A 27893-nucleotide genomic window follows, 5' to 3' on the forward strand; every position below is an offset into this window, starting at 1 on the left:
ACACAAAATATTGACACTTTGGGCCCAATTTGGACATTTTCACTTAGGGGTGTACTCACTTTAGATGCCAGCGGTTTAGACATTAATGGCTGTGTGTTGAGTTATTTTGAGGGGACAGCAAATTTACACTGTTACACAAGCTGTACACTCACTACTTTATATTGTAGCAAAGTGTCATTTCTTCAGTGTTGTCACATGAAAAGATATAATCAAATATTCACAAAAATATGAGGGGTGTACTCACTTTTGTGAGATACTGTATATAGACAATGATGTACAACGGCTTGCTCTGTTGGTCACAGATTTTAAATGGCTAATGACAACCAGCTAATGAACATCCCAGCCATCTGACCCGCCACTGTGTGCATCATTCTAGTCTGATTCTGTATGGATGTCAAAATCATCACACATAAATCATGTCATTGTTCAGACAAACACCCCGCAGGTCTGGAACAGACAGACAAAACAGACTGTTACACTGCCATGCTGCAGTATTATTATGGCCTGAATGTCTATTAACACGCAGTTAGAGAATGATCGAGAACAAGGGCGTAGCCTGGCCTGGGCATTGAGGGCGGTGGCCCTGAAGATGTTTTCTTTAGCGGTTGAAGCGGTTTGTCACTACATAACTGAACGTCAGTGAAAGAAGACTGCAGTGATGTAATTTTAGACCTTCAGTGAACATAGGTAAGACCAATCAAACAGTGTTTACAGGAAAATACATGTAACACTCGTGTGTTCTTGGCTGAAAGGCTCTCAATTCTGTCAAACGCTAGCTCACGGTCAGTGTGAGGAAAGATGGATATACGCTTTACCATTACCGATATAATCATTAAATACTTATAGATTTTTTTTTTTAATTAATATATGAATCCATCCAACATCTCCTGCTTGAAACATCCTTTTCCATGAATGAACCATTATAGTTTAGGAAAAATTCATTCAACACTTACCTGATCACACTCACCCTTTTGAAATATTTGGAATATTCCACAAGTCACATGTTCAACAGGAAATTACATCGTCTGAATTTCCTATAGATCATTTCCCTTTATTTTCGGTGATATTGTGATATTAACTGGTGAGGAAATTATGGAGTGAAAGTATCCGTAATGTCCTCAATTCCATTAGCTTCAATGCTATTTAACCGCATTTTGCGTATGTGCTAATTCTGTGCTAAAAACTCGACCTATTACTTATCCAAGAGCAAAATGCAACCTTGTGAAAATGGGAGGTTTTTCTTGAAACGGAGATGCATGTTTTCTAGATGTTGGGGGGGGGGGAAACACCCATAGAGTGCAAGAAAACACATAAGTGAGTCTGAGATACTGAACAACGCAACATGGTGGGACGCAAGTGTATGAGGCATGAGGTTTACATCACCTTAAAAAGGTTCCCCATGTTCACCACATTAGCCTCGTAGCTCCAGTACAAAACTGAACAATCAAAAACCACACAGCAAACGTATGGAAAATGTGTAATATTTCATTTTTCTGGCTGCTTTAAACCAGGTGTGTCATGAGTCTTAGATGTTATAGTGATCAGAATTAAATGAATGGATCCAGAATTTCACAACATTATTAATGTTTAGCCACACGCTTTTAAATACTGAAAAACGTAGAAACCGAAGAAAAGTTTTTATTAATTTATTTATTTAACAAAATGGAAATAATTCGCACAAGAACCTGAACCAAAAACTGGGCCACATGCTCAGTGGCTGATATGTGCTGCCCTCTTGTGGAAAATATAGTGAACAGCCGGCTCCTTAAGCTTCTACAGACAAAAACAACTTTATATATACTGTAAATCCATATAAATGGTACAAGATGAGCAGTAAGTAACATGCGGCAGTGCATAAGCTGCAGTACAGATTGATTCAAATGTTTACAGGAGTCCCTGACAGTTTTTGGTATATCAGGCAAGAGCGGTTTTAGAAATTCTAGCATGTCCTTTTCAAATTATTCAAATCCTCAATCAGATGTGGATGGGGAAAAAACCCAACACCATGGCTCTGAAGAGTAAGGTGTTGTATTATATTAGGGCTCTGTTATGAAGCAACTCTCATCGCTTTGCAGTAATTTCTTATAAACCAGTGAAGAGATTGGTCCATAACTGGTCTTGATCAAGTTTTCATATTAAAAGGCAACATGCTTAGAACAATCAGGTTCAAGTTGCCTTTCGGAATGGAAATGGAAACACTGTTACATTAACATTGTACTATACGTGTATTTTTCTTGTCAAAGCTGGTTTTGCATAGTTTGACATTCCAACTAATAAAAGGTCGGCTGTGTACACAATGATGCGTGTTTGCTATCTCTGCCAACCGTCACCGACCTCCACGTGCTTCAAATTCATCTCACTCTCCTCTCTGTCCATGTCCACGTACGGCCCTGGAGGCTGGCTCATCCCGTCAGGACCACCCACTGGTGAATGATGGGAAGAAGGTGTGCCCGGGGAGCACGTATGTTCAGGAGAGACGCACTCTGATTTGATGTTCAGTTTGAGGGAGGAGAGAGGTGGGGATGAGGGGGAGGAGCCTTGGGAAGAGTAAAAACATCCTCCACCTGTAGACATCCTGTACATATAGACACAAATACAACAAACACTGAACATAGATGCATACCCAGACTTAACTCAAACATTCAACGCATTCTCTGTTCAGCACTCTAGTGAAAATCTCACTCTCTCACCCTGCGTGGATCACAGATGGCTGTGGCTCCTGCTGTGTGAGAGGCTGCCAGGTGTTTGCAGAGCGACGCTGAAAACCCACTGTGTATCCCGGGTGGCAAAACTCTAATCGAGAGAGACAGTATAGCATCACAGTTAAGATCCACAGAATTTAGAAGGTGTGAACATTGATTTGAAGAGAGCTGGGTGTTTACCTGAAGTCCCATAATTCCAGGGCTTCCCTGTGGACGCCATGTGGCCTCCAGAATGCATGCTCTGATACAGCGCTCTCTGATACACAAAGAAAACAAATACATTTAGAGTACTTTAGAGATGAGTAATGATATGTCAAGTGTATTTAGTAACACTAATAAGGCTAAACTTGAGTATCAGTCTTTTAAAGCCTGCTAAGGTTCTAAACGTCAGCTATATTAGATATGGATCTAATATAGCTGACGCTTAGGGTACAAAGCTAGTTTAGATTTGCACTGGAGTTACGAGGCTAATGTAGCTAACAAGTATGGGAAGCGGTTTAGCATCATACAGACATCATGTATGTCTAAATTATTACACACTAGATTCAGAAACGTTGCTTTCCTCAGCAGAACTCAGTAATACATTTGTACAATCCTGTACAATTCTTTTTAACGAGTCAAATCATTTGGTTCAGTTCACCACTAAGAGTCGGCTTATTACAGGTTTTCTTTTCCAAGCTGGACAGTTTGCTATATTTTGACCTGACATTTTGAACTATGGCTGTTTTCTGAAGTCTTACTCTATCATGCAATTAACATTTCTTTGCAATGGTTTTTTATCAAATCTACATAGATATATGTAAAATCAGCAAGACACAACTAACGTCCATTAATTCAGTTGACAGAGTCAAATACACACATTTACATTTATATTTATTCATTTAGCAGATGCTTTTATCCAAAGCGACTTACAAATGAGGAAATACAAGCAAAGCGATATATCAAGCGGAGAACAATACTAGTGCTACCATGCAAGATTTATAATTGAGTTCTAGAGAAGCAAAGTGCACAGAGTAGAGGTGTAAGAGTCAGAGTAATGTTTATTTATTTATTTGTTTGTTTATTTATTTGTTTATTTGTTTATAGATAGATAGATAGATAGATGATGTAGGGTTGGCGTTTTAGGGGTTAGTTACGTGCTCACGGAAGAGGTGGGTCTTTAGCTGTTTTTTGAAGATAGTGACAGATTCTGCGGTCTGGATTGAGGTCTCCAGGTGTTAAAAAGAGGTCTTGATGGAAGTGTTTTGATTAAATTATTCTGCAAGGGTATCACCATCGCCTACAATACATCTATTTTCATTTTTTCTTTAAAAAACAGCTCATACATGAGAGTCGGCTCTCATTTACTTAAAAATACTGTCTCAAAGGGCAAAGGACACGTCACACATTTAGACAGTTGATCAGCTGTAACGAACAGATACGCTTCCATTACTTGTTTGCAACGTTAGGCCCGCAGCACTATGGCAAACTAAAGCACAAAGAGAAGAAACCAAACATTTATATATTCATACACAAATAGTACATTTTTACAAAAGTATTTATGACATTTTAATTCACTCTGTGTGTGATTATGTAAAGACCGAACAATGGGGCGTGTGACCAAAGTTTCTTTACTGAAGTTGATTCATTTCCCATAGCAGCATGCTCTGAACTGTTCTATTCCTCTTATACAGCAGCAATTTCCCAACTTTTACAATCTTTTTATTAAAAAACAATGCGTCATAACTTTAACTGTTTATAGTTGGATTTAATGTTGTGGAACATCCACAAGACAAGTTAGTTCCTTTTACACTTATGTTATAGGACCTATAAACAATCATTCCCTCTCCAGCCTCTTCTCTCTCTCTCTCTCTCTCTCTCCAAGTTTCTTGAAGTTAAAAAACTTGTTACAGTGAAACCAGAAAGCATAAACTCCTCTGTATTATTGTACGACTCTGAAACTGCAAAGAACTTCGGCATATTAATGATATGTCTTTGTTGTGGAGTGGTCACCATGTGAATGAGCTGTTACTATAGAAACAATAACGTATTAGAATGAGCACATCAATATAAACCTTTCATTTGAATTACATCTGGCATTACTGTCCGAGCTGCTGTTTTAGTTTAACTTCAACACCTTCTGACCAATCAAATTCAAGAATTCAACAGCACTACGGTATAAAATGCTATAAATGGCTACATGACAGCAACCCAAAAGATCACACACACACACACACACAAAATCCCTAATCTAAAGATTAAATTTTTTTTTTATATGTGTGACTTCTTTAGCACAATCTCTTACCGCATTAGTCAGATTGCCGCGGGCTACACCCACTCCAGGGTGGACCTCCCCACGCCGCCCGTCATTGGTCAAACTCAGCGGAGGCGGGGTCTTCATATCCAGCGCTCGGCTCAGGTTGCCATGGGAAAACACTGAGTAGCCAAAGCCTTCGCCCACGCACAAACATATGGGAAGTGAAAACAAGATGTGGGTGAATTTCTTTTTCACCCCTATCCACCCACCATCTCAACCTCTCACATTCTTTCTTGCCGAAAGGAGAAGTCGATGTAACAGCTGACCTTTTTTCATTCAGTCACATCTGTATATATGGTGGTACCAGCAAGAAGTGTCAAATATACCCTAGAGTACATGCACATTCAACCTACACTACAGAGTCAAGAAAAAAAATGTTTAAAAATGTAAACTCGCATCTAGAGCTCGGTGTACAGGTTAATATCTCACAGGTTAAACTGAAGTCCGAGTTAGCCACCTTCCAAACATAGCACCTCGGCAAACACCGAGAGGTGGACTCTGACCACGTGGTTTGCTCTGTGGATACGTGCACTACTAATAGCAGTGGAGGGGTTTATGTGGAGGCTGCTTCAAGATGTCCGGCAGGTGCAAATTTCTGCACAAAAACCACAGCCTCTGCCTTCAACTACTGTTTCACATGTGATTTTGTGAGTGTGTGTGCGTGTGTGTGAAGAGGCGTTGTTTCATAGCTGTACTTCCTGTGTGCAAAGTGCAAAAATGTTGGAGGTTTTAAGCCTTAATACCTCACTAATACATAGTATACATAATGTTTATGCAAACATACCGGCATTCAGATGATTTCCACATTTAATTCATTACCAGAGGAACATAAAGACAGATGATATTTTTCCAGTTCCAGTGCATTTAGTCATCAGTCAAGTACAGGACATACTGCAGAGATGCCCCAGAGCATTACCTGACATAAATTCATGGAAAATGTATACAGGTTGTGTACGTAGGTATTTGTGACTAAATATCACCATAGTGCTTGTCTGCATGAGGGTATGTTATGTTTTGCCAGCACCCCTCATCAGAGACACTTGCTGATTATCTGAAATAGTTACCAGTTGATTTCTAGTTGTGAATCTTGCCATTTTGGAAATGAAACTGCCCTTGTGAGAGGTAGGAAATTAATAAACGTTCTGTCTTCACCTGCGTGTGTGCCCATGAGTGCGGCGTGTGTGTTGGCTCCAGCAGGAGCAGCAGATCCAGGCCTGGAGCTGAGAGGCTTGAAGGATGAAGGTCGGTTTGCTCCCAGATTCATGTTTGATGGGTAACCGTTCTCACAGCCAACGCCCATTAACATTTGAGCCTCTGATGGATGTACAGAGGGAGCCTGTGAAAGAACAGAGTGTCTAACACTCGCTTGAGATATAATAATATCTTAAGCTGGATGATTGTTGTTCTTTGAAGATCTCTATCCACACAGAACAAATTAGGCAAAAGCATTAATATGTGCTTTAATGCTTTATGGCAGTTCATACTGTGGTACACTGCGACTTATCAGTGAGGTGTTTTATAAGCAACAAGGCACTAAAAATGGCCAAAATATAGCTAATATATTCTGAAATATATGTCAGTGCATGGAATGCATTATAGAATAAAACACAGTGTATTTGTAGATTATATGGACACAGAACATTCTATTTAACTAACTGTTAGTTAACACAGCAAAACTGTGTCTAAAAAGAAGTTTTGTAATGTAAAAATATTTATGATCATACTGACATAGTAACGTTGCCTGGCGATGGAGAGATCCATGCCCTCATTCAGTAGATATTTCTCCTGGCCTGTCTGCATGTTGTCCTCATGTTCAAGCTCAGCTCCGTCCAGGCCCAGCCCTTTCCTACGTAAGGTCTTTAGCCATCAGTGAATGGAAGACAGAACAAAATAGTAAAAAAAAATTACACATACAATGAGTATCTCAATGTTGTTTTTCTCCAATAACATTTAATATAATATATTCATGAATTGCTGTAATAGACACATAGCTGCCATGTGTGTAAGCTCATGTGTACTGTATATCTGTGAAAGTTTTCAGTCTTCCACACCATGTCAAATGTCTGGCATCCAAGTGATTGGATTTGTAATTCAATGTGAATAATTTAATAACAAATGCACCTATTACTCTGAATACAACTGTGAGTCACGTATAGCTGCCAATGAGAGTAATCTGTGTGACAGTGATAATTGTAAATTAGATAAACTAAATCCCGGTTAAAAACATATTTGTTTAACTTGGCATACTCTCTGAATCTAGTCTTGAAACTTATAATATATTAAACAGACTTTTCATGATTCATAGTAATTCTCATATAGAGAATTATAGATAGATAGATAGGTAGATAGATAGAGTGTATAGATAGATAGATAGATAGATAATTCATCAGTGATTAGATTTCATTTTAGATTTAAATTGGTTCATTAATGTGTCATACCACAGTGGTGCTGAACTCTCAAATCTGATCTGTTTATATAACAGCAGCTCTGATGGTAGTTTTGGCTGCAAGGTTTATATTAACACGCTCGTTCTAATATGATATCGTATTTATAGTAACGACTAACACGGGTACTTTTATGACGGACACTGTATATAAATGGATTTAAAAATGCATGATTGTGGACATTGTGAAGTTGTCTTCGACAGAAAAAAATTGAGTCTGGTGAAGGAACAACTATTTATAGCTGCTATATTGTAAGTGATAACAGGAACTAACTTGTTTCACAGACACTCCACAACATTAAGCACATCTATAAATATGAAAAAGTATGACAAGTCATTGTTTAATACATTTTAATTGTTAGCACTGCCAATTTGCTGAGGTGTAAGTGGAATAAAATACTCTGGGATGTGTTGTTATAGGAAAATGGTCAACTTGACTATTTCCTATAACATCACAGCGTATTGAGTTATATTCCTTACTTATCATAAATACCTTGTTCGACATACTGTTTTGTATGTAAGGCACAAATTAGATTTTGAAAAATGCTATATTAATAAAGATTATTATCATATCATATAAATCCACACGGTACCTTTATGTGCTACACAAGAACCTTTTGCTCTGTTGGCTTTCAGCTAAGGATATTATCGTGTATATTGTATATGGATGTATTTTCAAAGGGAAACTTTCAGGACAGGCTGTGTGTGTACCTCGAGTATGTCATTGTTGGTGCGGCTCTCATGAGGCTCGCTGTACTCAGTGTATTTGAGGAGCACTTTGTCCATGTCAGTGCTGGCGTACTGGAAGAGACGATTGGTGCTGTTGAAGATGATGAGAGCAATTTCACAGTCACACAGCACACTCAGCTCGTAGGCCTTTTTCATCAGGCCAAATTTACGCTTGGTGAACGTCACCTAGAGAAACCACAGATGTGGGGGGGGTCACAGGGCTTTTCAGTTTTACTGAGAGCTAGGCCAACTTAACACTGCTCCACAGGAGAATCTCTACCAGCTCTCCGGGCTCAGTTTTCAACTTTAAGCGAGCGATGCAGGGAATCTAAATTTCACTAAAGGTTATAGCACAAAATCTTAAAAATGATCTGATTTCATGCCATGATAGAAACTAGTCTACATTTAAGAGACTCTTCAGTCTAGTGCAAACGTTTGCATTCTTATAGAACAAAATAAAGACAAAGACATATAATTCATACCAACAAGACATTTTGTGTTTATCAGATTACACAGAGTTTCCTTCATTATCATAAGTTCAAAATATGTTTGTTCAAAATATTAACATTAGAATAAATATGTATACCATGGGGGTGTAAATTTTTTCCTTGGACTATATGTCATCTTTTATGTTTGTATGCTAACAGTGGAAGGATATGATAGCACAAGGGCCATCAACCATGATAATCAGTAATACAAGCATACCTGACGATTTCGTTGGTCAAGAATCCGTGAGATCTGTATTTTCTTTCGCCCCATGATGTTCTTTTCCAGAGAATGGTTCTGTAAAAATATCAATGCGTAGTTCAGTTTTTTTTTCTGTGTCATGTTTGATGCTCTAGTAAACCTCTAGTTGCTCTAGTTGGGCTGAGTTTCCCAAAATCATTCTTATATCATTATAAAATGATAACACAAGCATCACATTCAATCTAACATACGGTGCTTTTGGAAAAACTGAGCCTGAACATTTTCAGCAATCTTTTATTTATAAAAGACAACAGTGTATAGCAACAGAAATATTATTAACAAATATAGAGAATACAATATTACTCAGTCCTATATATCTTGATTTCTCAGTCCCATATATCTTGATTATTCATTCCCAAATGTCTTATCTTGGCACACAGGCACATAGTACTGTTTGTACATTTCATAATAAATTGGATGGGAAACGGTGTTTGGTCATCATTGGGCAATTGGTCCCACTGCCCCCCTGCCCGGGATAAGCGGGTGTTTATGTACACCCCTGAGAGAGAAAGATGGTTAAAATTAGTGCAGACTAACGCCCCAAAAGTATGAGCTATCCCAGTGTGAGTATTCCCTTTTCCACTGGGCATGGGTTAAATATATGCCATCTCCATTTAAAGGAGTTCAGCAGGCAGGCCTGCAGTCACCGTTAAAATAACAGCACGTCTCAGTGTGGGTTTAGTTCCTGTCCACCCCCTGTTCTCCCATGAGCAAACTGTACACAAACAGTGTATCCGAGAGGGTAAAACAAAAGACAGACAGACAGAGAGAGACAGAGACAGAGAGAGAGAGAGAGAGAGACCTGACAGTGAAATGTGTCCCTGAGAAATTGCATCATGCAATTTCATCAGAAACTGTATATACAGTTAATCTACACAGACTTCTTCTACAAGTTCTTAGCTTCATAAACAGGTTCTATTTGGAATCCAATTTAATAGGGAACCCTCACTTGTAGGCTTCTGCATAAAATCTTTAAATGTTCCCTCAGAGGAACAAACAGAGAGTCATTCCCAGATTTAAACTTTTTTCTCTAACAGTGTACTAAGTGATGGATTTGATGGATTAAGATAAGATAAGATAAGATAAGATAAGATAAAAACTTTATTGATCCCACACTGGGGAAATTCCCCCGTTACAGCCGCTCAAGTACACACACACACACACACACACACACACACACACACACAAAAACAGATAGAAAGAATACACATTAAATAGGAACAGAATTGAAAAAAAATGTCTAAAAATATATACAAATCTGAATATATACAGATGAGTAACAACTAGTTTATACACAGATAAGTGATAAATGGATTATTGCACAGTTAACATTAGACAGTGAGAAACAAATAGTAATAAATGAATAAATGTTCATATTGCAGAATTATTGTGAATGTGTAGGCTGATGATGCAAAAACAACTAGCAGTGCTACATTATGTTGTTATTTGCATTAAAGAGTCTGACTGCTGTAGGGATGAAGGACCTGCGGTAGCGCTCCTTCCACTGAGGTGCAGCAGTCTGCTGTGTTTGGTGGTGAAACTCTGTGCTTAGTAATATAGATACGCCGCTGTAGTTAACTTCAGCAATTTATAATTTGGTGTTTGAACCCTAGAAGGGCATAATGGTGCAGCTGGTATGGTTTCTGCCTCACAGCTCTACCGTCCCCAGTTTGATCCTGAGCTCAGGTTACTATCTGTGTGGAATACAGCATGTTTGTGTGCGTGAAGTGGTTACTGAAGACGATTAAATAAATGAATGAATGTTTGAAGCCTGGTTAATAACGCTGTAATTGGGCAATAATCTAGTTTATTTGTTATTATTATACACATATTTGTACAAATAAACAGTGATCCATACAGTATATGTAGATCTCTTAAGCGTTCCTCAGCTTGTCCTACTGAAGGCATCCTAAAGTTTGCTCCTACAGCAAAGGGTTTCTCTTTTTTTTCTAAAATCGTACATTCAAAATGGTGGTTCATAGTTGACCTAATATTTCCTCACTAAATCTCTAAACTTTAAACACACTAAAATCTAAAACCTGGATTCTTCAGCTTAGAATCTTTAAAGGTACTATAGAGCACCATACAACCGAATGTTTCCATCAGAAAGAGTTCCAAGCAGAAACCTCATAAAATTAAATTATTAATTATGTGAACACCAATTAGCCATAACATTAAAACCACATAACATTGACAATCTCATTAGAGTGTCACCTGTCAAAAGGTGGGATATATTAGGCAGCAAGTGAACAGTCAGTTCTCGAAGTTGATATGTTGGAAACAGGAAAAATGGGCAAGCGTGAGGATCTGAGCGATTTTGACAAGGGCCAAATTATGATGGCTAGATGACTGTAAAAACTGTTCAGGAATGGTTTGAGGAACATGACAAAGAGTTAAAGGTGTTGAAAGGGACTCCAAATTCCCCAGATCTTAAGGTGTACGGTGTGCTGCATAAACAAGTCCGATCCGTGGAGGCCCCACCTCGCAACTCCATGGATTGGACTTGTTTGTCCAGCACACTTGCTTGCCCATTTTTCCTGCTTCCAAATACATCAACTTTGAGAACTGACTGTTCACTTGTTGCCTAATATATCCCACCCCTTGACAGGTGCCAGAATAACAAGATAATCTTTGTTATCCACTTCAACTGTCAGTGGTTTTAATATTAGGGCTGATTGATATATATATATATATATATATATATATATATATATATATATATATATATATATATATATGTCTAATTTTTTTAATATTTGTATTATTAGTTGACTTGCTTCTCTCTGCATCAAGGCTGTTATGTAGTTGAAAGAATCTATCTGCTAATGCAAAAAATCTCTGAGATATCCACCACTGCTTCCCTCCCGACTCTCATATTAAACATGTTTGACCTCGCCTATTTTTAGTACTTCTAACCCAATGGTGAGCGGATACAGTGCTGCGGTTCCCATGACCCAGCAATGCCCGCTTCCCTCTCGCCCACTCCTGGCACCCAGGAGCTTGAGGAATCCAGAGGAATCCATATCTTGGGCCTTTCTTACCTTATAAAGCAGCTTACACTGCGTAGCGCATAAATGTCTGTGCCTTTCATTTCACAGGTGACTGCGTGTTCACACCGGACAGTTAGTGTGTACAGATATGAATAGAAATGCAGGGAAGTGGTCTTTCTGACAAGAGATCTCTATCACAAACCTCCACATCTGTTGCTTTAAATCCTAGTTCCTCATATTTGCTAATGCATCAACAAATGGGTACATTCATAATCAGGGCTGTATATCAGTGCTATGCAGCTCAGTGTTCAGACTTTGAGCCAGGCTTAAAATCTTGTAACATATTTTGAAATCCTTATATATAGCTTTCTTAGCAAAGATAAATTGTGAATGGAGACGGTTTTCTTTTCAAACAGTTTACCAATGAATTACATTTTGAATTTGCGGAAATTAATGCATTAAAAAATGTAAAACTGTTAGTTTTACTGAAGAAAAATTTTATTTAAAATATATTTATATATCATTTTTTTTAATACTACAGCAAGATAATGTAGCATGTTGATATTAGTATTTTGTAACACTACAGGTACACTTATTTAGGTTCTTTCGCTTGTTCCTCAGCAAGAACAGTTCTGTACAATGCCGTACAGCAGTGTTACCTACGAGAGATGGTTCCAAGTCAAACCCCTTTAGAAACTGAAAAACCCTTAAATATTCCAAATATCTGAGGTTTTTGTACATCAACATGCAAAGCTTCGATTTGAATTAAAATGAAACTTTTTTATTATTATTATTATTTTTTTTTTTACAGAAGTTGAGTAAACTGTTTAAGTTTTGTACAATCTTCTTTAACAGCTTTGAAAGTCTCACTTTAATGAAAGCAGTGTAAATACCAATGCAGAAGTCTGACCAACAATCTCCCTACATCTCTAAGGCTATGTTTGAGGGTTTATCACCCAGTTACTCAACCCTTGCACCTTTTTGTTCGCTTCTGCTTCGTAGCCTTTAGCAGCACTGCTTCCTTTGAAGACTTCCCAAAGGTCAGACAGTGGAAAAGAAGATGCACAAACATAGAGGAGCTTCAGCACTACAGCATTTCTCTCCCATAGGGGCCGGAGGAGACTAATTACTAGGACTGTCATAGGAATAATACTGCCTTAGTACCAACAAAAAAAACAAAAAACAGTTTCATCATGGCCTCTCCTGCAGCTCCTGCAGCCTATAAAGTAAACTGGTGGAGAAAGCATGTATGTTCTTGTGTATAGTTTGAAAAGACCTGAAAGACATGATGTCAGAATTAATAACTGATATTAATGGATTCATGTGGTTACTTTTGTATATATTTTTTGCTCTTCTAGCATAAAGAATATTAATTATATTAATTATAGATGAAAATGATGTATTTTATATTATGATCATTTGTGTCTGTCATTTGAAATCAGCAGATAGAAAGCAAATTTCAGGTATCAAATGTTCAACTCCTCAGAGACACATATGAGATGAGAAACTAAACCTAGCCAGAAATAGCAAACTAGACTTCCATTTGCATACGAAATACATACGTCCACAATGCTGGTGCAGAGATATGACTGTGACAGAGAGGAGCATGATCATGGAGCACTAAACTATGTTTTTTGGTAAACATGCATAAATGTTTGGTCTGGTAGGGGAACAAAAACAGAACAGGGCCTTACCGGTCCCCTAAGGTGTCTTTATTTTGACTGCTACATGTTTCTTTAAGAATTTGGTATGTTCTTGGTGCTGCTGGTATAATGCTTATTTCTACACATCATCTCCTTAAGCACCCAGGAGGTGTCAGTCTGTCCAAGTTGTAAGCACTCAAATGTCTAGAATGTCTTTGTATGTTGGAGCATTGTTTCCCTTCACTGGAACCAAGGTGTGCTCCATGTAAACATGGTTTGCCCAGGTTGGAGTGACCACTGACCACCTTTGGGATTAACTGTCACACCAACTTGACATCAGTGCCTGACCTCACTAATGCTCTTGTGACTGATTGGGCAAATCCCCATGGCCATGTTCCAAAATCTAGTGAAAAGGCTGTTATGACAGCAAAGGGGACCAACTCAGAAGAAAAAGAGGCCTTTACTTGTCACATATACATTACAGCACAGGAAACTTATTTTCTTTGCATATCCCAGCTTTTTAGGAAGTTGGGGTCAGAGCACAGGGTGAGCTATGATACAGCACCCCTGGAGCAGAGAAGGTTCAATGCCTTTCAGAGAGGGCCCAACATTGGCAGATTGGTGGTGCTGGGGCTGGAACACTGACCTTCTGATCAGTAAACCAGAGCCTTAACCGTTGAGCCACCACTGCCGTGTTAATGCCCATGGATTTGCAATGGGCGCGTATGGGTGTTATGGTCAGGTGTTCACCTACTTTTGGCCTTGTAGTGTACCTTTCCTATTAGTTTCATTTTAGCTCAAAGTAGTTACTGAATAATATGCTTTAATATGGAGTTCCATGTGATTCCCCCGACTCTCTTTGAGATCTTCTTCATGCTGTTTTGTGGAGAACCTGATCAGCACTCAATGGAATACATGATCAGCTAAATAAAGAGTGCACTGGTATTCATGATATTTAGTAATACAATATACACCAAACTAAGACAATTTGTACAAGTGGCTGTGAGCTGCACTCATTTATACAATTTACCCATATTTTACATGATAAGATGATAGAGTGTATAAAGAGACATTTTGCATTAACTGCCATCAGTGCTTTACAAAGCCTCATGATGCACAATAAAGCTTTTTTGAATAAAACTGAGTTAACATAAATATTACATTATTTGTCACATGCTCTTTTCCAACTATTACATATTTAAAAAATAATTTAACAGAGTCAAATATGCACCAGCTAAAGAATATGATTAACAGGGGCACATATATATATATATATATATATATATATATATATATATATATATATATATATATATATATATATATATTATACACCATTACTTCATTATTTGGACGGACCTCTGAGTATTAAATATAGTTTGGCTATGGGTTTGGTTATGCATATTACTTATAATGCATATTTATTAAGCATAATTCCGTTTTGAATAAACAGTTTCCATAGTGAGACTGAGATATGAAAAAGAAAAGCTCATGTGCTGCCTATGCTGCTACTTTACAAACATAATCAGTAATCAGTCAAACTTAAAAAAAAAAACTTTAATAAAGGTTTAAACCTCACCTGATGCTGCAATGTTGAACAGTACGGGACAATCAGCAGCTCTGTGTCTTCGCGATGCTTTACTACACTTCATTCTTCCAGCTGTTCATAAACTAGCATCCGCTTTGAAGAGATATTAGCATAGCTCCGCCCACCGAGCACGCGATTGGTTGAAAACGACTTCACTCATGCATCACTTTGTTTCTCTCTGATGCACTCTTTTGTCTGAGACACGCAGAAGCTGTTATTGGTTGAAAACTTGTTTAAGCTCCAGAATTTCTTTTCCTATACCATTCTTACACATAAATGAGTGTTAGAAAAGACAGAGGAAGTATCACCTGTTGCTAATTATTATTTATATTAATATGCATGTAAGATTTTGTAATTACATTGTATCTTTGCACACACTCGCATAAACAAGGTCCTGTTGTGCAGGCTGACATAAAAAAAAAAATCATTTGGGAAAATAACATATGTCATATAAGATCTAGCAGGAAAAAAGACATAGTTAGAACTGGAAATGAGAAGAACAAGCAAACAAGAGGACAACTGAGTATCCAAGCTTAGATCCAACCACACATGGATTCCATGTCTTGAAAGTCTACTGTATACAAAAATTCTTCAACACAGCAGTAACTGAAAATAGGGCTTGGAAAACTATGTTATAGGAAGACTGTGGGAAGATGGAAATGATGGGACATTAGCTCACACCAGGGGCGTAACCAGTCCTTGGTATTCAGGGCTGTAGCACCGAAGATTTTTTCTTTAGCCCCGAATAATTCTCCACTTGGAGCGGTTTGTCACTACATAACTGAATGTCAGTAAAAGAAGACAGTCTGTAATATTATATATTCAGTGAACGGTAGGTGAGGCCAATCATAAAGGGTTTACAGGAAAATACATGGAAACACTTATTGACTGCCAGGCCTCAATTCTGCCAAATGCTAGCTCACAGTCAGTGTGAGGAAAAATGGATATTTGGTATTTTAACCAGTAAAGGGATTGAAACTGAAACAGAAGCATCTTCTCATGCTGAGCAAGATAACAAGGTGTGTAAATGTCTATATGAGTTCCAGTTTATGTGAACATGATATGAGCAGAGCATAAGTACAGCTAATGTACTCTACATGGTACTGTAGCAGCTAAACCCATACAATGATAGCTTAGTTCCCCTTGATAGTGACACCAAACTAGCCTAGTTAGAAATGTTTTATATTTTATCAATCTGGTAGTCCTACAAACAGTGACAACACACGAGGTTAGTTTTATGATGAATCCAACTTTTTCTGATCATGTCATACATTGACAGCTAAGTTACCACAGCTTCCATAAAACAAAACTCTAGGCTACTAAAAAAAAAAGAATAGAAACTGTCTATTTAGAAGTACATTTTTTAAATGTTTTTTTTTTTTTTTTTTTTTTAATGGAGAAGAATCTGGATGATTAACAGTCCAGCTAACACCCCTGGCTCACACACAGTAATAATTATGGCTGGTTGCTGAATTAATTTGTCCTGATTCTTTATACTCAACTAAAATAGAGGAGGAGAAACTGAAAGTGAAATGTGACTGGACTATGAATATGATTATTATTTTCAATCAAGTATATTTGAAATAGAAATAGACAATAATATGAAATGTGGGGGAAAAAAATACTTCCTTGTTTCAATATTTTATATGAAAAGGTGACAAGAATATTGCAGATTGAGCGCTCCTCTTACTCTCTTACATGCATACAGTGACGAGTGCTCTCTCTGGGGGAAATGGGGTTACATGTCATCTGATGCAAGAAGAAGCAACCTCCTGCTAAAAGCCCCAGAGCAACAGGTCCGTGCTGCACACATCTGGATTCCCTTCAGTCTAGTAGAGAATCAACACTAGAGGATCCTTACCTGTAAATGGCTTCATGGGGAAAACATCTGTGTGGCTGGAAGAGAAAACAAAACAGCATTGCACAAAGATTGGTTCACTACCGTTTTTACATGCTCTAGAAAAAGTGTTGACACTTTATAACCATTTATTTGGCACTACACAAAGAAATTACAGTTATGCCAGGCCTCACTCTGAGTGAGGGAACCTTTGGAAAATGCACCTTTTTTTGTTTTCCTGAAACTTCTCACTTCTGCTTTTTACAACATCAGTGGCTTTGATGTTTTTGAGCATGTGGTGGGCCTGTTGAATTCAGAAATAGATTCTCTGGCCAGTATGCATATGTTCGAGCGATTCTTCGTTGTGTATACTTTTTTTTAGTATCTGGTCTCTCTTACTCGGAAAAGTGCAAAGGTAGTCTGCAAGTTCCCACCATTGAGGCTGAAGCATTAAAACCCACTTGCTGACTGATTCTGCCAGCGAAGTTTGTCAGAAATAATGAAGACATGATTTATTCTAGATAGTTTTTGGCTTGGCTGACTTACAGTGACTTTCCTCACAACATACAGACAAGGCACTCAAGAAAAAAAGGCACCTGCATAATGCATAAACTATCAAATACAGAGAGTATATCCATAAATATACTTTAGGGTTTGGAATGAATTTTTATTTTAAATACACAGTGTAACCTGAGCAAAAATGTGTGTCGTATGCATTTTTCCCCTCAGTGTTTGCTGTTAAGGTAACAGGTAAGGGTTTTCATTGGATTAAATAGTAAATATTCATAATAATATAGATGCTCAGGCATAGTATGGTAACGTGATAAAACGCAATATAAACTATATAATGTAAAATGTAATATAATGTAGTTCAAATCTAATTTTTATTATTGGTGAGAGAATGACTTTATAGCTGCTACAATATAACAGGAATTAACTTGTCTCAGAGACATTTCACAACTATATAATTAAATATATCATATATTTATACTATGAACAGATAAAAACATGACGTCACATCAATTTTTCAAAATTGTAATTGTTGGGAAATTGTTTGGTATAAGATGAATTAAACACTTTGAAAGAATAGGGGAATGAGGGCAAGGCAAAAATGCATGCAAGCATGGAAGCAAGAAAGCAAGCATGCATGCAAACAAGACAGAGAGCAAGAAAGCATGAAAGAAAGAACAACATAATTTTTTTTCCTGCTGCATTCAGGCAGTCACTGGAGGATAGTACATAGTAGATAGTGAACTAGTAGACCTGACTTGACTCTGTTTTGGTACTTATATATCCACTGATATTCTACATAGAATATAAGTCGAAAGATTGAGTAGAATATCATTTTCTTTGATATATTAAACACATGTATAAATGCTTGCACATGCTGCTATTACATGGAAACAAAAAATTAAATATTTTTTTAAATATAAAATTTTTACTTAGACTTCACTTCACTAAGCCTAGATCACAAGACCATAACCTGCCAAAACACAGACCCAAATTAATTCTCACCCTGTCCTTATCAGACATTTATTCAGAAACAGTTCTGATACACTTTAAAATAAATTTACAATGTGGCCAAAAATTTGTGGACACCTGACTATCACATCCGTATGTGGTTCATATCCAAATTGTTGCCACAAAGTTGGAAGCACACAATTATATAATAATTCCTTAGATTTAGAATAGTATAGAATGTCTTTGTATGGTGTAGAATTACAGTTTCCCTTCACTGGAACTAAGACTGTGCACAAAGCGAGCTCCATGAAGACATCAGTGTCTGACTTCAATAATGCTCTTGGGGCTGAATGGGTGCATCTCTACAGTCATGCTCCAAAATCTAGTGGAATGTCTTCCCAGAAGAGTGGAGGGTCTTATAATAGCACATGGAGGAGGGACTAAATCTTGAATGGGATGATCAAAAAGCACATATTGGTGTGATGTTCAGGTGTCCACATATTTTTGGCTATATAGTGTATCACAAAACAATTCACACATCCTCACAGCTCATAAACTGGTATCATCCAGAATGACAAATTTCACACTTGTAATGCTGTCTTATGGAAATATTATAATTACGAGACGACCACAATGTCTAATCTCGTATTTTTCTCTGAGCCCAACTTTCAGAGTTCTGATATGATCTACAGCAAGGGTTTAGGAACATGTTGTATGTTAACTGTTCACTTCTTATTTCAGTAAGGCAAAATAAACTTGCCCTCGAAGATACCATTTTAAAATAAATAAAGAAAGAAAGAAAGAAAGAAAGAAAGACGTTTTCTCACGTCGTCCTTCTATTAATTTATTTGTTTGTTTTGTGTGTTGTTGTTTTTTTTTGCTCAGACCCACTTGAACGCACAGCACGTGGTAATCACTCTCTGAACTCGTGAGCAGGAGATATTTTGGAGGACTTGAGAGCAGCATAAATAGGTAACAACTTGGTATGATGTTCGAGTGGGATTTTCAAGAAGGAAAATTGGTGGCTTGTCGTTTACAGCACTCCAACACAGCGTGAATTTACTTCTCCTTCTTGCCCTGGATAGTTTTGTTGTTGTTTTTTTGTGGGAGGGGGGCGACTTTAGTTTGCACCTGCCGGGGTAATACTCCTGTTTGTGAATGCCATTTTGGTTTCCAGCTACGTCTGAAAGTACACTTAGTGACTAGTTTAATAAAACGGTGCAGTAGTTAGTGTAGTGTGTTTGAGAGACAGTTTCGGTGCAGTAGTGAGGGTTTTCGTTAATTTTGTTCGAGCCGGTGATTAGCTGTGCTGTGCTGTTTGGGAGGGGAATGCGACTGAAAAGTTCATTGTTTCAGGGTGTTTTTTTAATCTGGGGATTTGGAGGAGACATCGTGAGCAGGAGGAGAGAGGAAGCGTATTTCCGAACCGGATAAACACGGGGCGAAAGAGGTTTTTGGCTCTGATCGAAACCCACGGACTTGAAGAACTCGCTTTCACTCCATTTTGTTGCAGAAAACATTGGGGTTAACACTCAGGCCGATGAGCTACAGCCAGCGTGCTCTCCTCGTCCTGGCGCTGCTGGGGGTTTTGTCGGCGATCATGTCGCTGATGTCGGTGAGTTTGATTTTCCAGCTGAATGCCGTGGTGAAGGAGTCTGGATCCGCGGTACCGGGGGAAATGTGGGCCGTGTTAAAGCCGCTCTCCGCCGTGCTTTCTGCGCTCTCTCTCACCCTCAACTCAAGCGCGGCCATCATCTGCCTGCTGCACGCGCACTTTACCACCGAGATGTGGAGAGAACACACACACAGGTACAGGTGTATATACATATGCGCGCGCACACACACACACAGGCGCACACGCGTACACATACACACACACACAGGTACAGGTGTGTGTGTGTATATGTATATATATATATATATATATATATATATATATATATATATATATATACACACACACACATACACACACGGGTTTCGGACATTTCCTGCGCCCTTCACTAAGGTTTCTTATGTTTAAAGTCTAGCCTGTGGTACACTTTTCAGATTATTTATCACAACACAAGGACCCATACAAATTTAACAAGCCTCTGATAAATTCCACTGCAGGATTAAACCTTGCACTCTGGAAACCCCTCCATGCAAACTATTTACACCTATAGGCAAACAAACAAGGCCACTGAACAAGAATACAAACTACAATTATTACAGTAAAGCCAAAAAAAAAAAGGGGGGGGGGGGGCATACACCTTTAAAAAGCAAACTGTAGCCTACTCTTCCTTCTGGCTGAAATTCTACCATCAAGCATTCAGTACATCTTTTGTAACTGTAGGACCGGACCTTTCATTATACCTTAAATAATCTAAAGTATATAGTTAGGCCTTAAAGAGCACTGATATACTTAAAAGCTATTTAGAGATACACCACCTTCTCAAGTAAAAGAGATATACTAAAGATACAAAAGATATCCACCACTCCAGCAACAAACAAACAAACAAACAAAAAATACAGTCTGGCACCTTTTTATTACTGAGAAAAATTCATTCAAAGACAGCAGAGAAATTTATTTTAACCATGATGTTTAGTGTGTTTCATAAATGTTTCTTCATTAGCAAGTAACACAATGGTCAACTAGTAGATGTTAAAATGTTGATGATATATTGATTTTATTTTTCTGTTAATTTACCTTGTTTCAGGTTAATTTACCTTGTTTATTTTTTGTTTCAGGATGTTTTATTTTTAACTAACATCATTAAAAAAAAAAAAAGAAAGTATAATTGTTTAATACAGGTAATAAAATTTGCATTTTCACCCATGAGCAAGTGGAGTGAAAACTTTTACACTGTATTCGATGTGCTTGACCTCTTTTTTTTCCTCCCTCAGGGCTGAATGGTTCCTGTCAGACAGCAGGGTCATTCGACATGTCGCTATCGGCTTGTTTTGCACTGGGATTTCTTTTTACCTTGGTGGTAAGTGCCATCGGTGCTAAAGCTTTGCAACAATAATATTCCAAGTCACATTAACTGAAAACAATCATTTGGCCATATATTTTAATGCTACAGTTACATGTATAACATACAAAACCAGTTTTAAAAACACAATGTATTTAGGCAACATATCAGATCAGTTTAAAAGTAACCCATTGTCATGAAACAGCACAGTACAGTTTAAAGCTACTTGAATATATTTAAATACGACCGAGAATAATCCTTTCCTTCACACACTTGATGAAGCACTGTAATGGAGAACTGGGCAGAGTACTCGCATTCACTCCTCTCAAGCCTCTGTCAAGTTGCCAAAGTCACAATTCAAGAGGCCGTCACACTCGGATGGAGCGAGGTACACCTTTGGAATGGAGTCCATTCAGTAGACTCGTAACTGTACTTCATATCCCAGAATTCTGCCTCTCACAAGTGTCTCTCATTATCCCAGGATCCACAGTTCTTTTCCTGCAGAAACCAAATAAATTAACACATTAGCAGCCAAAGGGAGATAAATAGATGAAAAAATGACACCATGGAATGGAAATTTTCTTTTCCTTTTAATTTTTTTTTTTTTTTTTTTTTTTTACATATTTGGACAAGCTAACATTTTATCCTCTTTGAAACAGTGCCTATTAATAAAGTTTATACATTATCAAATGGCATAAAATTGAAATTTTATAGTAATTTTCACAATTTAAATGAACAAAAAACAGATCAGTCACATAGAAAAAGTAAGTACACCCCTACATTTATCACACCTCCAAATCCATAAAATTAGAATCAGGTGTTCAAGATTGGGTGCCAGTGATTAGAACCTGCTTAGGGAGTTCAGGTAGAACCTGTCTTATTTAAACCCCTCTTATATCTAGTGTCTGCTGTTCCCTTTGCTAGTGAGATGTGTGGTATCATCATGCCAAGATCTAAAGAGTTCTGTAAGGCCTTCAGAAAAAAAAGGTTGTGGATACCTGTTAGTCTGGCAAGGGATTTAAAAAGACCTCCAAATTATTTTAAGTACGTCATTCCACTGTAAGGAAAGTAATCTACAAACGGCGCACATTACAAACGACTGCCAATTTGTCCATGACTGGCCGTCCCAGCAAATTCATCCAAAGAGCAGATGCAAAAGGAAGTCTCCAAGAACCCAAACATTTCATCACAGGATCTGTTAGTAAGTCCTGCAACTGCTGGTGTCAAAGTGCACGCTTCTACAGTCAGAGAGAGATGCACAAATTTGACCTGCATGCGAGGCGTACCGGGAAAAAGCCTTTGCAAGACTACAGTTTGCCACTGAGCATATAGGAAAAGACCAGGCCTTTTGGAATAATGTGCTCTGGACAGATCAATCAAAGATAAGAGTTGTTTGGCCACAGTAACAGCAGAAATGTTTTGCACTGACCAAAACAACTTTTCAAAAGAAGCATCTCATACCAACTGTGAAGCACGGTGGTGGAAATGTTATGGTTTGGGATTGCTTCGCTGCCTTTAAACAAGTGGAAATTTCCCCAGGATAATGATCCTAAGCACACTAGCAAATCCACCAAGGAATGGCTCAAAAAAAAAGAAATGGAGGGTTATGGAATGGCCTAGTCAAAGCCCAGATTTGAATATCATTGAAATGTTGTGGGGGGGATTTGAAATGGGCAGTACATGCAGGAAAACCCTCAAATATCTTGCAATTTAAAGAATATTGCATGGAAGAGTGGTCAAAAATTCCAGCAAGCTGATGTCAGAGACTGGTGGACAATTATGCAAAACACCTGCAAGAAGTTATTTCTACTAAAGGGATTAATACTAGCTTCTGAGACCAAGGATGTACTTACTTTTTCCACAGAAGAATATCACTATCTATTGATATTTCTGTTAAATAAATGATCTAAAAAGCTATTTTTTTTGTTCATCAACTTTATTAATAGGTACTGTTTCAAAGATGATCAAATGTTTGCTTGTCCAAATATGCTTTGTTTTTGTTTTTTTTTTTAAAAAAAAAAAAAAAAAAGGTGAACAATTTCCATGGGGTATACTTATTTTTTTTCCACATGACTGTACATAGTATCTGTAAAACATTTTCTTGTTTGGTCTGTTGATCATATTTCCTCTGTTAATTTTACAGCTTTGTCCATTTACATGTTGCTGGTCTTTGAGATTGAGACAGGAATAGCCAGCGTGTGTGTGCTCTCTTCTGGTGTACTGGTGCTACTGGTGTTAGTGGCTCATACACTGGTCCGTGCTGCGTGCACATCCAAACACTTTCTCAACCAACACATCAATACCATGTACCAGAACGACCCTGAGAGCAGTGCTGGCATCTGCACAGTAGCATCAGAGCTTAGTCTCCGAGAAAAGACCACGAGACAACGCAGTGAAGACAGCATGAACCACCTGTTCTCCTACACAGAGCCCAAACAACAACACTCCAATGAAAGAGAGGTGTATGGTGGGAGTGGACGCATGCACAGGACCATGTCTACTGAATCCAGCCTGCTCCAGACACACACAAAGCCCTGGAATGGTGTCAACCATGAGATGAGAACTGTGCTGACTCGCAAAGCCACAGGCAAAGACTCTACCTTAGTGTGAGCAGTTTTACTGTGAGAGGCTTTCAAGTGGAACTGTTCCTTTTACTATTTTTGCTACAGACTTTCCACTGTACACTACACCACAATTTCTCGGTTTTCTGCCTGATATGACACCCTATATGCGATAAGATTCTTGTTAGTTATGGTGATTTGAACTACATGCATTAGAAGGTACACTACTCAAGTTCTATTCAGCACTAAGAACTAACATATAAAAACACTACAGCTTCATCCTACAATTATACAACCGTGTAAACATTGTTAACGGATAAAGTGTGTGCTTGTAGGTCTTGTCACTTTTTTTATATTAACTCTCTAGACTTTCAATTTCTGTCCACACAAATGATAAATCAGTCCCTCCAGGATTTTGCAATCGCAGAAATGAACTCAAAATCAAGAAAACGCTGCAATTTTTCGAAATCAATGCAGATTTGGGGCAAGATGCGTCATGTGACATCATCACAATGCACATTCACCCAAAGCCCCCTTCACTTCATGTACATCGAACATGAGTACAGCTAAAAGGTCTCATTTACCAACAAACATCATTGTGAAAGAGCGTGCAAAACAATTTTATGCGATTTCACCAATTCATGTAGTTTTCTGCAAAAAGCACAAAAAACTCTGCAAGTTACTTTGCAAAGTTTGAAAAAAGCCGCAACAATCACAAACCTGTTTGGACTGATAAATAATTCAACAATTCATGCTTATAAAGTCTACTCATGAAGTGTAACTGGATTTGAAATGTTCTTCTCTTAGGAAAAATAATTGTTGGGTGCTTTGGATTTTCTCTTGAAAGACCACATTTTATTAGGATTTTTATATTACTTTGTAGACTATTTTTTTTTTTTATGATGTAAAAAATAGTATCAAACATTTCTGATGAAAAATAAACACTACAGAAATATATTAAGTTCAGTGCTTTTCATAATTGATAAACGATATACAGCAAGTGGACAAGGTGAGAAAAATCATAATGTAGGCTATACATTTTTTTTAATTTTATTTCAAAAGTATTGATTTATTATTGTTTTGTGGCACCCTGAATCAGAACTGAATACATTTCTACCCCTTTAAATGAAATGATTTGGTTTCTGAAAGCCTAAATATAGCAGCACTATAATGCAATCTGGGGCCTATTACACTCTTTTGCCATATTTTTGAGTAATACCTCATAGCAGTGTACCCCAATGTTAAAATGCGGATCTCTAACACAAAATGCATAAATGTTGGAAGACCTGATTAAAGTTATGACTTCATTTTTCATTTTTTTATCACACAGAAACTGAACACATCAACCAACCACTGACAAAACTACTTCATGAAACACTTCTCTGTATCTGTAGCAACATGGCAAACCCCACCCTTTCTTTTAGCTCAGGAACTCCTTGATTTTGGCAATTAAGGAATATATTGCCACAGAAATATACAGTTTAGTAAAACTTACTTTTATGTCCAAAAGATGAAACAATGGGACTAATTCACCACTGGTCTAACTCTGGATCAAACTGTAGGCTTACTTTTCATTTAATGTAATTAAAGTTATTACCAGGGAGGCAGCACTAACCTTGCTTATAGATTTCCATTCGTCATGATGATGATGTGGAAGAGTCGTGTGGTGGAGGATCACTGTCATTAGGTACAGGTTTCACACAACTAAAGCAGCATGCATTGGTCAAAATGAAAATTATGCAACTCTAAAGGCTTCATTATTTAGCAAAAAAAGAAACATAAGAAGCAGTGTAAAATCAAATGATACTGTAACAGAATGACTGAACATGGCACACACCATAATAACTGGCACAGCAGAATACTAAGAAAATTATAAAACCAACACAGCTGGCTTACATGCCTTTGATGAAAAGAAGCAAGTAAATACTTGTGAAGCATTAGTCTGAGGTGGGTCATGGCGAAATGGTGCGATTATGTGAACTGATATTTCAAAAAGCCACAGTGGCCACATAATCTACCTGCGTCCTTGAGCACCGCTGATCTGTTCCTTTGTTGTGATGGCTTGTTTCAGCAGTCCGTCAATGTTCTTAAAATAGAGGCTGCTGTTGGCCATGCTCTTCACTGCGCTTGAATAAAAACAGGCAAAATATATTCCACATAATGTACTGTTTTGACCTAGTAATATCGTGTTTAGGTGATTAAACTCTTACCTGCAGGCATACTCCACTGTATAAATTGCTCCTTGGCTCTGTTCTTCCCAGCTCTGCATGTCTGTCTATAGAAAATAAAGTGACACAAACTGTTAAACACAGTCCACACAGGATTTGCCAGAGTTTTTTTTTTTTTTTTAGATTGTTGTGGCCAAAAATGCTTGATTTTGATGTGGCTTATTTTTCTAAATTTGCAATGTAATTTGCTCTTTTTTGTGGAAATCCACTTGAAATGGTGAAATTGCTATTGCACAAAACTGTTTTGTATGGTCTTTCACAGTGATGTTTGTAAATGAGACCTTTTAGCTGTACTCATGTTTGGCGCATGTGATGATGGCACATAATGTGTCTTGGCCTAAATCTGTAGAACTTTTGAAAAAGTGCAAGCTCCTCCAAATATTGCAGAGTTTTCTTGATTTTGACTTAATTTCTGCAATCACAAAATCCTGGAGCTACTGCTAAATAACATAAAACCAAGAGTGTAGAAGTAGTGGTCTTGTGTGTCTGGAGTCTGTAATGGCCACCTAATGTTAAATACTGAATGTTCATGTGCCTTAAGATGACTTGTTCTATGGTGTACATAATTGTATGTATGCACGCTGTGAGCGCACAACTCGTACACCAGCAGTCGTGATGTAAGCTGGAGAGCCGTGGTTCAACTGAATCAACTGTCTGGGCTAGAAATAAATCAGTCCCAGTCTGACTTATTGCATCATTCTGGGCATTATTACTGACTGTGCAGTTGATCTCGGTTCCAAAAAATAATTTGCTTTATGACGTTTGATAATGGCAAACAATCTCATGTGGATGTCAAAAATCCATCCAGGGTTATCCTACTCAGGGTGGCAGGGCACAATCCCACACACATTCACACACTACGGACAATTTAGAGATGGCAGTCAGCCTATAGCACATATCTTTGGACTGGGGGAGGAAACCAGAGTATTCGGAGGAAGCCCACAGGGAGAACATGCAAACTCCCTGCACACAGGGCAGAGGTGGGATTCGAACCCCCAACATACATACATATGTATATATACATATACATATACACACACACACAGACATATATATATATATATATATATATATATATATATATATATATATATACACACACATACCCTCATTGATACCGCGTTCCCCTGCTCATAATTCACTTCATGTCGATGTTTAAAATAAACAGAAATGAAAAGCACCTTACCTTATGTTGTACCAGCTCAGGCAGAGATCTCCTCACGTGCTCCTGTAGGCGATACAGTGCTATGGACGGCTCATTAGCCAACACGTACATGCTCTCCGTGAACTTATCCGTCACTGACACCGAGAAAACAAACGGTTTATTTTCTATAGTGAACTCCTGCGACGCTGTATGGTTCATATACATGTCAGATATTTTTTTAACAGCTCAGACAATTATGTTGAACCAAAATAAGCCACATGTATTAGCGCTAGCAAGCTCAATAATAATGTTTACATAAATAAATCCGGAACAAACTAAATTCATCTGTTTATATGGCACGTAGCCAAACAGGAAGAACGACTATTTTTGCCACCTTACCTCGCTTTACTTTCAGTGGCATTTCCTGGTCGTCCATTTTAAACAAAACGCAGTATTTCCTTCAGTTAAAAGAAATACTGTAGTTTATTTATGTCCACACAGTGCTGTCATGGGTTGTGCGATTACGTATAGTGCAGTGCACCGGAAATTTCGCTCGGCTTCCAACATCAA

The 27893-nt window shown here is 37.9% G+C and overlaps 3 protein-coding genes across 8 annotated transcripts; 1 reads left to right on the plus strand and 2 right to left on the minus strand.

Moving 5' to 3' along the window:
- Positions 1-1630: 1630 nt before the first annotated feature.
- mef2b (myocyte enhancer factor 2b) lies at positions 1631-15910 on the minus strand. 2 transcript variants are annotated; one of them, XM_053635553.1, is made up of 9 exons: positions 15130-15910; positions 8876-8953; positions 8153-8356; positions 6727-6855; positions 6151-6334; positions 4987-5132; positions 2883-2958; positions 2691-2793; positions 1631-2575 (listed from the first exon to the last, which is right to left on the minus strand). In XM_053635553.1, the coding sequence occupies exons 2-9, from the start codon at positions 8927-8929 to the stop codon at positions 2311-2313; spliced, it is 1161 nt and encodes a 386-aa protein (XP_053491528.1). In that variant the 5' UTR covers positions 8930-8953; positions 15130-15910; the 3' UTR covers positions 1631-2310. The 2 variants fall into 2 exon arrangements, with proteins under 2 accessions (XP_053491528.1, XP_053491527.1); XM_053635552.1 differs by lacking the exon at positions 15130-15910 and having other exon boundaries at positions 8876-9093.
- Positions 15911-18684: 2774 nt separating this feature from the next.
- Positions 18685-25560, plus strand: tmem221 (transmembrane protein 221). Its single transcript, XM_053635022.1, has 3 exons — positions 18685-20245; positions 21323-21408; positions 23534-25560. Exons 1-3 carry the CDS (start codon positions 19977-19979, stop codon positions 23998-24000), a joined length of 822 nt encoding a protein of 273 aa, XP_053490997.1. The 5' UTR covers positions 18685-19976; the 3' UTR covers positions 24001-25560.
- borcs8 (BLOC-1 related complex subunit 8) lies at positions 20434-27875 on the minus strand. 5 transcript variants are annotated; one of them, XM_053635031.1, is made up of 6 exons: positions 27723-27874; positions 27366-27478; positions 26162-26226; positions 25970-26077; positions 25567-25628; positions 20434-21888 (listed from the first exon to the last, which is right to left on the minus strand). In XM_053635031.1, exons 1-5 carry the CDS (start codon positions 27757-27759, stop codon positions 25589-25591), a joined length of 363 nt encoding a protein of 120 aa, XP_053491006.1. In that variant the 5' UTR covers positions 27760-27874; the 3' UTR covers positions 20434-21888; positions 25567-25588. The 5 variants fall into 5 exon arrangements, with proteins under 5 accessions (XP_053491006.1, XP_053491005.1, XP_053491003.1 ...); XM_053635028.1 differs by having other exon boundaries at positions 20437-21888; positions 25567-25655; positions 27723-27873; XM_053635030.1 differs by lacking the exon at positions 25567-25628 and having other exon boundaries at positions 20436-21888.
- Between the last annotated feature and the right edge of the window lie 18 nt (positions 27876-27893).

This window comes from Ictalurus furcatus, chromosome 10, assembly GCF_023375685.1.
Source record: "Ictalurus furcatus strain D&B chromosome 10, Billie_1.0, whole genome shotgun sequence".
Lineage (NCBI taxonomy): Eukaryota > Metazoa > Chordata > Actinopteri > Siluriformes > Ictaluridae > Ictalurus > Ictalurus furcatus.

What these genes read in the sequence shown, in the direction of transcription:
- tmem221 (XM_053635022.1), top strand. Translation starts at nt 19,977, where the DNA reads ATGAGCTACAGCCAGCGTGCTCTCCTCGTCCTGGCGCTGCTGGGGGTT. An exon ending in TGGAGAGAACACACACACAG is followed by an intron (nt 20,246 to 21,322) that starts GTACAGGTGTAT and finishes TTCCTCCCTCAG; the next exon opens with GGCTGAATGGTTCCTGTCAG. An exon ending in GATTTCTTTTTACCTTGGTG is followed by an intron (nt 21,409 to 23,533) that starts GTAAGTGCCATC and finishes TTAATTTTACAG; the next exon opens with CTTTGTCCATTTACATGTTG.
- borcs8 (XM_053635028.1), bottom strand. Translation starts at nt 27,759, where the DNA reads ATGGACGACCAGGAAATGCCACTGAAAGTAAAGCGAG. An exon ending in ACAGTGGAGTATGCCTGCAG is followed by an intron (nt 26,078 to 26,161) that starts GTAAGAGTTTAA and finishes TTTTTATTCAAG; the next exon opens with CGCAGTGAAGAGCATGGCCA. An exon ending in AGCGGTGCTCAAGGACGCAG is followed by an intron (nt 25,656 to 25,969) that starts GTAGATTATGTG and finishes ATGCTGCTTTAG; the next exon opens with TTGTGTGAAACCTGTACCTA.
- mef2b (XM_053635552.1), bottom strand. Translation starts at nt 8,998, where the DNA reads ATGACACAGAAAAAAAAACTGAACTACGCATTGATATTTTTACAGAAC. An exon ending in TTGACCAACGAAATCGTCAG is followed by an intron (nt 8,357 to 8,875) that starts GTATGCTTGTAT and finishes TGGTTTCTCTAG; the next exon opens with GTGACGTTCACCAAGCGTAA. An exon ending in CTGGAATTATGGGACTTCAG is followed by an intron (nt 2,794 to 2,882) that starts GTAAACACCCAG and finishes TCTCTCGATTAG; the next exon opens with AGTTTTGCCACCCGGGATAC.